The sequence below is a fragment of the Hesperophylax consimilis genome, chromosome 21 (genome assembly GCF_061612785.1).
Source record: "Hesperophylax consimilis isolate HC1 chromosome 21, BYU_Hcon_1.0, whole genome shotgun sequence".
NCBI classification, from domain to species: Eukaryota; Metazoa; Arthropoda; class Insecta; order Trichoptera; family Limnephilidae; genus Hesperophylax; species Hesperophylax consimilis.
In genome coordinates, this window is record NC_142856.1 from 21,384,577 (window position 1) to 21,396,554 (window position 11,978).

An 11,978-nucleotide genomic window follows, 5' to 3' on the forward strand; every position below is an offset into this window, starting at 1 on the left:
AATGCTTTTTTTAATGTGAATACCATCCCAAATGCCCGGAATCAGTAAAACTGTGGCGTCTCCAAATAAATAATGTTGTGAAGCTGGAGGAAGGGAAGGAAGGAGATGGGTGGAGGAAGGTGAGGAAGTACCTGACTATTCATGGCTGGTCACCTAAACATGGCTTAAGTCATTTCAAAATATTGTTCGGATTCTGAATGGTGGTCAATGCTAAAAGTACCTACCATTAATCAAATATAAAATTTTATTCTTAACCTAAATCGCCAAAAAAATATCAACACAAAATCAGGATGACAATAATTGTATTGGGCTGAGAGACAAAAAATAAAAAGCTAGGTCAATTTTCACACCGAATCTTCAATCTAACGAAAATGATATTAGTTATTTCAATAAATGTAATATTTTGCAATATTCACCATATTACCTCCCTGAACTATTGTTCTCATTCTTGTCACTCATCAAGGAAGACAGCAAATGCATTTTGGAGGAAGTCTATAGCTATTGATCGCCATCAGTAGAAAAAAACAATTTCATTTAAATAATAAATTTATTTATTCACAAACAAAATTTAATCTTCAGGAATCCTTCCAGCGAATCTAATAAGTTCTACGCTCCTATCAGCTTGGCTTCCTGCATCCACCTCCTTCGCAGCATCCCTCATTTCGAGAGCCCTGATGTCGATCTCCATGGTATTGGTCTTGTCGTCCAAATCTGTGGTGATCTTGAGGCACATGTCCTCCAGGTTATTGTAGGTGGACCTAGAGGACAAATATTAAATAGTACAGTTATTGCTGTAACTCCGGGTTTGTCTCACAAACACTATAAAAATCCGGGGTCAATAAAACACTTGGACATTTATTTAGTGACAGATAACAATAAACTCGGATGACTTTATTAGCAGGTGGTAAGAATGATTCTGGGCTCGATCCTGGGTTTCAATCGTATATGGGTAACTTCTTAAACTACTATCTAGAATTTCATAGTTATCTTATGTCCATGGTGTTCCACATGTTCCATTGGAGCATAATAGCAATGACTTATTCCAAAGGGAAGTATAACTTGAACAGACACCGAGAGTTCTCTCTGGTGGTCAATAAGTCTCGATAATAAATTAAATTAGTTTCCCAAAACGAGAGTAAATTTACAAATATGTTTTTTATTGACATTTAATTAATTTTAAAAAGAAAGACAAACATTCCCGGGTTACGAATAACCTGACAATATTTGAAAATCTTCTACCAACACCACAGTAAGCTGAAAATGTTGCTTGTGTTGTGATGGAGGACTTGCCACCCGAGGAATTGAACACACTACGCCTGGGTGGGACCCAAACGCGATGTCAAATCGGCCACCGACCGGTCGTTACTTTGTGTTATTTTAAGTAACTAGCTCACATAAGTTATCTCCATTGAAACCTGGGTTATGTTGCTGGGCGAATTATACAGATTCCATAGGTAGAAGAATAGTGAAAAAAAACTTTCAAAACACCAAAAAACGAAACAAATTGTTTCACAACCCACTCGTGTAAAGACTTAGAACGGAAAATTTGAATTATTTCTCCCTTAGGCCAGCTTTTACAATAATTAAGATTAGCTGGGTAAATATTTTTTTCTCCAGAAGTCTTCTGGCGTCACGCTTGAACCTAGGCCTTCCTCATTTTTTCCAGATTTGCCAATCCTTGGCGGCTATTACCTATTGAAGCCTGCAGCCCCCTTCCAATCATCAGTTCATAGGTAAATCACCGATGAGAATTTCAGCCCTCCATACCATGTCCATCAATTAACTTTCAGGGTATCTAGCCCGGTAATAAGATACTGATTAAATCCGTCATCTTAAGTCAGTTAGAGATATTTGCACGGTCAACAACTGATTAGAAAAATTCCGATGGCCGATAGACAAATTTTAGCGCTGCCTCCATAGTATCAGATGAGCTTTGGCTAACTGGCAATATTCACGACTCTTTGAGTATATTGTTCGTTGTGCAAAATTACTCGTTTATTAACGAACGGAGTTGAAATAACGATGCTTTTAGAATTGAAAGAAGTCATATACGAGGTGAGTTAAATACGTTCGATCCAATGACGTTACATTGATTCGGGCTTGGAGAAACGAAAGTTGTTCAAATAGTAAGTTTTAGATAGACCTCATTATTAATCAACTCCCTTTTATAGTATCGAAAGGTATATGAAGACTACCAATGCAAATTTAAGTTAGTATTTCAATTTTTTTTTTTTTTTTATAGTTAATACCTCACAAGAGTCCCAACTGCTCCCGTCTGGAGCCAGTGAGACTATGGCATCCCCAATTGGGGATGTTGAGAGGCTGAAGGTAAGTGGGGAAGGGAAAGAGGAAGGTGGGGAAGTACCTGGCTATTCAGATCTAGTCACTAAACACGGCTAAAGCCATTTGGAGCAACGTTTCAATTCTGAATGGTGGTCTTACACCAGGGCGATACTGGTAGTATCTTCCACTCTGGAACGTGCCGCAAATATACTATATATTATTTTAATTAATTAATTGTGAAATAACACAAATTAATCAAATAAAATTTATTTGCGCACGCCGGGTTCGAACCCGCGACCTTCGGAATGGCAGTCCAATGCGTTACCACTGGACTATGCCGGCCGTCATGTTGAATATTGTAAATTCATTAATATTTTTATGTAGTCGTTTGATGTTCAGGGATATCAATTCATAGACCGATCCGCCAAAGTTGCCATCGTATTTATTTCGTGTTATAACGGTTCGTGTATCGACAACACAACCGGGCTCGGGGTAGTGATATAAATTTGTCGGAAGTTAAGTCTATCGATCCGATGTTGTTAAGTTATCAATTTGATCGTGATAGACCCGTACTAGTTATTAAGTTTAACTTACTTTGCCAAGTCGAATTTCTCTCTGAGAGTTTTTATAGTTTGTTTAATGTCCTGTACTTCCTTCTTCAGTCCCTGGTCAGTGGCATCAAGCGACAGTTCCGCTGCAGGTCGATAGCACCTGTTCTCCAGGCGAGTCTCAGCCAGCTTCTGGGCATTATTCTTAGCCAACATGGCAGCCCCTAAGGTGCTCATCTCTGCAACAAGTTTCGCCATGTTGTCTTCCATCTGTGATAAAAATAAACCAAATTACATTCAGATAGGTTCTCAAAATGTAAGCGCATACCGCACAAGAAACCCATCTGTCCGAAGCTAATGATAATATGGAATCCCCAATTGAGATGGGTTGTGATGTTTATGGGACTCAGTAGGAGGAGATGAAGGTTGGAGAGGAAGGTTAGAAAATATCTTGCTATTCAAATCTGGTAACTAAACAATTATAAAGCCATTTCAAGTACCGTTTCGATTCTAAATGAAGGCATTCACCAGGGAAATACTAACAGTCGCCCTGATAGTGGATTAGAAGCAAAGAAAATATAGCAGATCTTACCGTCACCATTTTCACATACAAGTTGGACTACGCTGGGCACGAAGCGCAGGCCAAACATTCCTTTTTGTTCTAGATTATTATCTAGTATCTAGTTATACAACTGATAATTCAAGGAAAGATTCACAGAAAATGAAGTAGGCCAAAACGCAGCATCTTAAAGCTTTGAAACCTATCATTGAAACTAGAGTTCTGCCCTTTAATTTGCTGCGTTAATATTGCCTTGATGATAGCCGAGCTGTGAAGAAGATCGCAAAAGAAGAACAATATAGGTAAGTAATTATGTTTATAATCCAGGTATTTCCACTAAATTCCTTAGTCCATAGTATTCTTCAAATGTCTCTTCTCCACTATCCTACCATCTTCACAGTGGTCACATTTGGCCACTGCATCACCGGAGATGGTTAGAAGGACCACACTTTCATCCCACTGCTCACTTTCTCTCATCGAACTGCCTGTAGCTTGCCAGAAACTGTGGATTCCGTCCGTGTGCTGTTCGCTGCCACAGAAACGTGATTGCAATTTATTTTATTTACATGCTAAATTTCTAAATTATTTTAACGGCTGACCTTTCCTTTCTGCCACTTCAGCTCTGTGTGTGCCCTCTTGGTGTCGTAGATCCTCTTTCTCAGCGAATAGTCCGTGGCATCGCATTGCGCCTTCATAGTATTTTTGGCCTTACCCCTGGCAAGAAACAGCTGTTCCCTGGCGCCTAAAGCTAGGCGCAGGCCCCTCTGGCCTTCAGCGAGAAAGTGCTTTTGATTTTCCAGCCATTGATCTTGGGATATGCAACTGGAAGTTTACATTAATAAAATACTGATTACTTCCATGAAATGCTAAAATATATTTTCTTGGTAGCACTCGTAGATGACAAATATTGTAGAAAAATATTTCGACGTTACCTTTTCAAAGAGAGATGGTTTTAAAAATCAACAAATAAAGACATTGTTACATTACCGGGAGCCACTTCAAACGGGTGTCCAACTTTAGAACATGATTGAGGTTTGACTTATGAGAACCGGTTGGTATTATTTTTTTATGAGTACCACTCTCCCAAAGCATGGGTCTCTCAAGCACCCAGGTACACTCCTTCCATTTCTCAACTACCCTTAAACGGTGCACCTTCAAGGTGACATAGCCCCGAAGGAAACCTCAGCGCCTTTCAGCGTATGCACATCGAAATCTGTAGTATTTTCAGTATCGTAAAATGTTGAATATCATGTTTTATTACGTATTGCATGTAATATGTATTGTACAGATCCATTAAAACAATAAATCTTTAACTATAATGATGGTACACAATCAGTTTTGTATTTTTTTTTTTTTTTTTGTAGTGAATACCTCACAAGAATCCCAACTGCTCCCGTCTGGAGCCAGTGAGACTATGGCATCCCCAATTGGGGGATGTTGTGAGGCTGAAGGTAAGTGGGGAAGGGAAAGAGGAAGGTGGGGAAGTACCTGGCTATTCAGATCTAGTCACTAAACACGGCTAAAGCCATTTGGAGCAACGTTTCAATTCTGAATGGTGGTCTTACACCAGGGCGATACTGGTAGTATCTTCCACTCTGGAACGTGCCGCAAATATACTATATATTATTTTAATTAATTAATTGTGAAATAACACAAATTAATCAAATAAAATTTATTTTCGCACGCCGGATTCGAACCCGCGACCTTCGGAATGGCAGTCCAATGCGTTACCACTGGACTATGCCGGCCGTCTAGTAACAACGAAGATTTAAAAATTAACCTTACTGTTTAGGATTTCTCAAAGGATTCGGTTTCGTTCCAATATTGGCACAGTCCTTATTCAGGGTCAATTGATCGTAATCTATGGCGACGGTTTCTGTTTTGTTGACTATGTCCAGAGTCAGGTCGAACTTCAGCTTTTCAAGGCTGTTGATCTTCTCCCAGGACATTTGGCAGTATTCCGCGAGCATTTTCTTGTTGGCATCTTCGACGCACAATTCCTGGATTTGGCAGAGTTTGAAAAATGTAAATAAAATGTATTTATTTTAAATATAAAATTGACAACACAATTGTCATCGTCATCGTCTTCGTTACTACAGTTATTAGAGATTTCTGGCCTCCCCTAGAAAACACGTTCACTTTTGAACTATCCACATCATCCGTCTGTGTCTATCTACAACATATCCTAAGATAAGTTGGGCATGTTGCTCGCCAAAACCAAGACTTGTCACTGGAAAAGTGGAAGGCAGGAGAAGAAGAGGAAGTTTACCATAAGTTTACCGATGAGCGAGTGATTAGTATCATAGGCTACTGGAACGACGGTGTCTATTACTCACTATTGCGCAACACCGCAAATAGTGGAGGAGACTTGTTTATCAAGGCAACTGTGGCTTATTCGTTCCTGATAAATACTGTCGAAAACGTAGCCACGACCTATTCTGTATACCGCAGGGTCGGACAGATGTCATTGCCCAACATGACAAGAGGTATGACCTTGCTAAATGCCCTACCAGCGGATATAGATGTGTTTAATATCACTATACCATGTTTAAAAAAATATATGTACATGTATTTTTAGTTATAATAAAATTGTACCATAATTGGACTTACCTGTATGTCGTACAATAAAAAAAAAATAATTAAAAAAAAGTGGTGCGGGGGTCATGACTTTGAGCAATGAGGTAACGGCGCAAGAAGAAGATCAAGAATGACAAAATACCTTCATTCATTCTTCACCTTCGTTCATTTCAAATTATCCAATTTGCCAGGGTTTCTAACCTTTTTAAGTTCTACCATGGCATCATCAATGGTCAGCTCAGTGGCTTTCCTTGCATCTCTGTTTGAGAGGCAGTCAGATGTGATGAAGATGAAAGTGTTTAAGGCTTCTAGTTCTCTCTCCGTGGTGGCTTTCTCATCCTTCAAAGATTCCAGTTCTCTGGTGACTTGCTCCAGCAGATCTTGGGATGTGGATCGCCACTCCAGTACTTCTTGAATCCTAAAAATAAATAGTAATATCAGAAAAATAATTAAACCATGACGCAGTTTGAAAAATGTCTTGAGGATGATATTTCAGTGAGGATTTTTATGTTTGCAGTGGAGTCATTAAGCTGGTGGCATTTTATTTGTGCGTGCAGAAAAAACTTAATGAAGTAATTTATGTCATCAAAAGCGTAGGTTCAAATTTCTCTGGAATATTCTTTAGGAAGTCTTGTAACAGGTGCTAAACGTGCTAATGCGAGGAATGCATTTGTACGCTTACTGTTTTCCGGTCAACTGTGGTTGCTATACGTACCTATAGTGAATGACAATTTTTAGATACATAGCTGAAAAAATGGTTAAATTATGTTTTAATGTGTGCCTCACTGGATGCTTTACCCGCTTGCCCACGTGCAACAATTTAAAAAAAAATCAACAAAAAGATAATAATGATAAAAAAATGAACAAAAATAAAATATAATTGATATGAAATAAAATAAAATAATAAAGTCGGTACATAATGAAAAAAAATTGGCAAATATTATGAGGTTCAGTTGTATATTATAATGAAGTGTGTATCACATATATTATGTATGTTTTATTACTTTACGTTATAAATTTCTTCAAAAGCAGTGAGGGAGATGGTAAAAGGTGCATTACGCTTTTATTTTAATTTAATTTAATAATAATACATGATAAATTAAACAGATATGGGAATATATTCGGTTTATGGGTGAAATTCCTAAAAATTAAAACTAGTTATTTTTATACTAACTTTGGGCCGGGGAATCCGAATCTGGAAGAATTAGGTGGCGGCAAGCAATATTAACTGAATTACACGACTTTAAAATTTCGACGCACAAACAATTTAACTGGCCATTTTGAACGCTTTCTGACAATAAAACTAGTTATCTTTATACATCTTTATACTAACTTTGGGCCGGGGAATCCGAATCCGAAAGAATTAGGTTGGGGCAAGCAATATAAACTGAAATACATGACTTAAAAATTTTAGATGCAAACAATATACAACGCAATGGTCGATGCGTTTTTTGGACAATAAATCCATAGAAAAATAACCAAAGATAAGCAAAATTAAAATATAAGATGCATTTTATATTTTAATTTTGCTAACATTATTTCAATTACGTAAGTATTTCAGTTTTCAAGTAGTTTAGCGGCTACGCTAGGTTTGTGTAACATGGTTTGTGATAGAAAAGAAAGTGCCCCCTTCGTAGCGCCTACTCGCGTCAAGGCAAGAAAACATCCCAGTTTTCAAGTAGTTTAGCGGCTACGCTAGGTTTGTGTAACATGGTTTGTGATAGAAAAGAAAGTGCCCCCTTCGTAGCGCCTACTCGCGTCAAGGCAGGAAAACATCCCAGTTTTCAAGTAGTTTAGCGGCTACGCTAGGTTTGTGTAACATGGTTTGTGATAGAAAAGAAAGTGCCCCCTTCGTAGCGCCTACTCGCGTCAAGGCAAGAAAACATCCCAGTTTCAAGTAGTTTAGCGGCTACGCTAGGTTTGTGTAACATGGTTTGTGATAGAAAAGAAAGTGCCCCCTTCGTAACGCCTACTCGCGTCAAGGCAAGAAAACATCCCAGTTTTCAAGTAGTTTAGCGGCTACGCTAGGTTTGTGTAACATGGTTTGTGATACAAAAGTGAATAAAATGTATCTGAATACTTTACGTAAATGAAATAATGTTAACAAAATTAAAATATAAAATGCATATTTTTTCGTCTCCCCCGACATAAAAACTTACCTTTCGTGATAATAAACCTAAATCTAACTGTTTGAATATGAAATATTACTGAAATTATAAACATGTTATTTTACGTTATTGATATTATCGCTTACTAGCAACACTTAATTTTATATATCTTTGGTTATTTTTCTATGGATTTATTGTCAAAAAAACGCATCGACCATTGCGTTATATATTGTTTGCATCTAAAATTTTTAAGTCATGTATTTCAGTTTATATTGCTTGCCCCAACCTAATTCTTTCGGATTCGGATTCCCCGGCCCAAAGTTAGTATAAAGATGTATAAAGATAACTAGTTTTATTGTCAGAAAGCGTTCAAAATGGCCAGTTAAATTGTTTGTGCGTCGAAATTTTAAAGTCGTGTAATTCAGTTAATATTGCTTGCCGCCACCTAATTCTTCCAGATTCGGATTCCCCGGCCCAAAGTTAGTATAAAAATAACTAGTTTTAATTTTTAGGAATTTCACCCATAAACCGAAGCTTACCCCAGATTTCGTATAAAGGTGTTCTTGCAAAGCTGCCACATGTATTAATTAAAAAGAGAAATAAACCTAGAAATTAAAATTTAATATTCACCTGTCTTTTAGCTGGCAATCATTCCTATACGTGTCATATTCCGTCTTAACTTTGGTCTCGTTCCTCAGGTTTCTGGAGGAGTGCCTGAATTCGAAGGCGAACTGCCTCTTCTTGTCTGCATCTCTCTGCATCACACCCAGACCTGCGATCCAATCTGAAAGCTCGACATGAGGACAGGGCTTCTCGAAAGTTACTACTGAGTCTGCCATTTTGGAATTTTATAAAAAAACAATTATGAAATGATTTTCCAAAAGTGCTACTATCGAAATGATCCGGAATGTAAAAGTCAGAATAAAATAAATGACTATTAATTATTGCCTAAGATAAATGATGAGGTTCTTCATTTGAATTTTTTGATTTTGTACCTACATAATAAAATGGAATGGACGAATATTTGTACCAGACGTAGACACTGGTTTATTTTGGAGTAAAAAATACTCTTGTTAATCTAGATGGGCTAAGTAAGAATCCAGAATGGCAGATACTCTCAGTAACGCCCTGCTGAAGGATCACCATTTGGAATCGCAATCTTGCTGCTCGAAATGACATTCGGTATTTTTGACGATCAGATCTGAATAGTCGGATACTTCTGAAACTTCCCCTACCCATCTCCTTCTTTTCTTCACTCCCTCCAGGCTCACAACTTAACCTAATAAGCTATAGTACCATCCACTATATAGTGCCACCTATCCCATAGTACCATAGTCCCAGTCTCAAAATCGCACACCCAATGTCCCATTGTCCATAGTCCCTTAGATCCATGGACTTAGGGACTATGCACAATGGACTAGACACATAGTCCCATTGTCCCATAGTCCATAGTCCCATAATACCATACTCATGTAAACCCATAGTCCCATTGTTCAATAATCCATAGTCCCATAATCCCATCGTTCCATTCTCCCAAAGTCCAGAATTGCATAGTTCCATGCCCCCATTGTCCCACAGTCCAATTCTCTCATAATCCCATTGGCCCATATTAGCCCCCAATAGTCCCATAGTCTCTGGTCCCATAATCTCTAGTCCCATAGTCTGTGGTCCCATAGTCCTGTAGTCCCTTAGTCCTGTGGTCTTATAGTCACATAGTGCGACACAGGCTTCGAGTATTTGGGAGTGTGGGGTGTTCACAAAAAGAAACCTTTAACTCTCTATCACCGTTCTATTAAAATTAGACTTGTAGAAGTAACTAGAATTGAACTGCCCGGTTTTAATGACGTTTTTAATCGAATCCTAAATACAAAAAAGGTATTTCCTCGTATAAGCCAAAGTTATTTGTAATGCTTAATAATGAAAGTGTTCGCCTTTGTAACGTCAATTAAGTTAGAAAAATGGTGTTGGGCAAACGATGTCATGTCCGACTAAACTAGATCTCACAAGTCCACAGAAAACATTGACAGATTTCCTTTTCGTAATGGGGGCTTTATTGTTCTGTATTCAAAATATTCACTGCGAGGAAGAAGGGATTTGTTGTAATCGGGGTGAAAAATAATAGGTTTGTATTTAGTTACATAGTTGTTGTAAATATTTTAAACTTTTGAATTTTAATTTTTTTAAATTCTGTGGTAGCTAATCCTCTCATGTTTTATAATGGTCATTGATGTACGTGTAAGCGTTTCATCTGAGTCTAGCACAGTGAAATCCATTATATTACAATATCAGATCGATAGGCATAACTGCTGCAGATTTTGTACCGATTTCTCAAGCACGGTCGCGCTGTTGATAAGTCAGACCGATATTGATAACGTAAAAAATCATAAATCGATATATCGCTAGCAATAATAATATAGATTTTCAAATAAAGTCAAGTTATTCATAAACCGGGAATGTTTGTCTTTCTTAAAAAAAAATTATAATTAGGGAGATGGGTACGGGTACCGCCGCCCCGGGAACCATTTATTAGATAATCAATACCTCCGCCATAGGTCACCCCTAGTGGTTCCTAGGGAGGAATGGATTCATACATCCGTCATTCCTGGACACTGACCCCCATATTCCTACCCAACCCTCATACCTTTTTCCTTACCAGAACTTCGTTTCCTGAAAAATCCCTCCACACAGTATCCTCAAATATGACATGACCCTGAGGGCAGTTATTTTTCTCTGACCCTCCTGTGTGAGATAATGTAAAAAAATCCCTGGATGTATTATCTTTGAATTGACATTCCGAAACATAAAACGTTACACACCATAGACTATGAATATTAGTAGACCTGCCCTAAGTGATTAAAAGCGTATTATTCCCCACTCCCCATACCGGTTCCATTGGAGCCGGCTGTGCTCGCGTATGGCCACAAGTGAATTTAGAAAACGTGACGTCATCATTCTTGTACGAACTATGGTCGAGGCATCATCGGTTCATTTTACGAAATAACACGGCAAAATGGTGACTTGTACTATGAAAACTTGTAAAAATAGATGTGAAAAAGAGAATAAACCCAATTGTCGTATTACATTCCATATATAAGCATTATTTTACTTTATTTTAAGCATATTCACATCGTATAATATGGATCAGTTGTAGAAACATAAATACTATCACATCGAGACACGTCTGGACGTGAAACACAAAGCTGGTTGGTTGCTGGGAAGTAAATTATGAACATTTATAAAAGTGTCTTAACTAAATACATAAACGAAATATTCGACTATGAAAATAGAAGAAATTTATTTTGCCGAATTCGGAATTCGCAAATTTGTTCATAACGTGGCGAGTAATTTGCGCTCCCATGTAAAAATGTCTATTCATTCAAAAGCAGATTTTACTTTTAAGAACTAAATGGTGATATTATAAGGCGAGATGCCTATATACTATCAGATTGATTTATTGACGAATCACAGTCAGCTTTACCCTCTTCGTTCTTCAACAGTTGATTTTACCCCTCATCCTTAATTTCTAGTCTATTAATATTCATATGTCTGTGTTACACACTTACGTAAAAACATTAATAAATTGGAAATGTTGAATTCAAATACTAATCTAAATATGTATTGGCATTCCGCATTTACTTTTTGGCAGAAAAAGGGATCTAATTAGTTAATGAGGTCTTTGTTCACAACTTGTTATGTGAACAAAAAATAGTTTCTACAAGCCTGAACCAATGTAGTGTCATTGGCCCGAACGAATTCAACTCACCGCGTATATGAATTCTTCGAATTCTAAATGCTTCAACTCCGTTCTTTAATAAGCCAGTAAATTTGCGAAACGAACGAAATTATATGAAAAAAAATGTGTATTTTCAGAAGAAACTTATCTGTTACTATGAAGGCCGCGCC

General features: G+C 37.6%; 1 protein-coding gene across 1 annotated transcript; it reads right to left on the reverse strand.

Moving 5' to 3' along the window:
• Positions 1–568: 568 nt before the first annotated feature.
• Positions 569–8,914, reverse strand: LOC149413728 (tektin-2-like). The gene is made up of 6 exons (XM_089644453.1): positions 8,706–8,914; positions 6,169–6,385; positions 5,176–5,390; positions 3,990–4,212; positions 2,878–3,101; positions 569–758 (listed from the first exon to the last, which is right to left on the reverse strand). The coding sequence occupies exons 1-6, from the start codon at positions 8,912–8,914 to the stop codon at positions 569–571; spliced, it is 1,278 nt and encodes a 425-aa protein (XP_089500579.1).
• Between the last annotated feature and the right edge of the window lie 3,064 nt (positions 8,915–11,978).

Excerpts from the sequence above, each read along its gene's own strand:
- LOC149413728 (XM_089644453.1), bottom strand. The coding sequence starts at position 8,914 with ATGGCAGACTCAGTAGTAACTTTCGAGAAGCCCTGTCCTCATGTCGAG. Across the intron at positions 3,102-3,989 it reads TGAAGTGGCAGAAAGGAAAG|ATGGAAGACAACATGGCGAA; the intron begins GTCAGCCGTTAA and ends TTTTTATCACAG. Across the intron at positions 759-2,877 it reads GAGAAATTCGACTTGGCAAA|GTCCACCTACAATAACCTGG; the intron begins GTAAGTTAAACT and ends TTTGTCCTCTAG.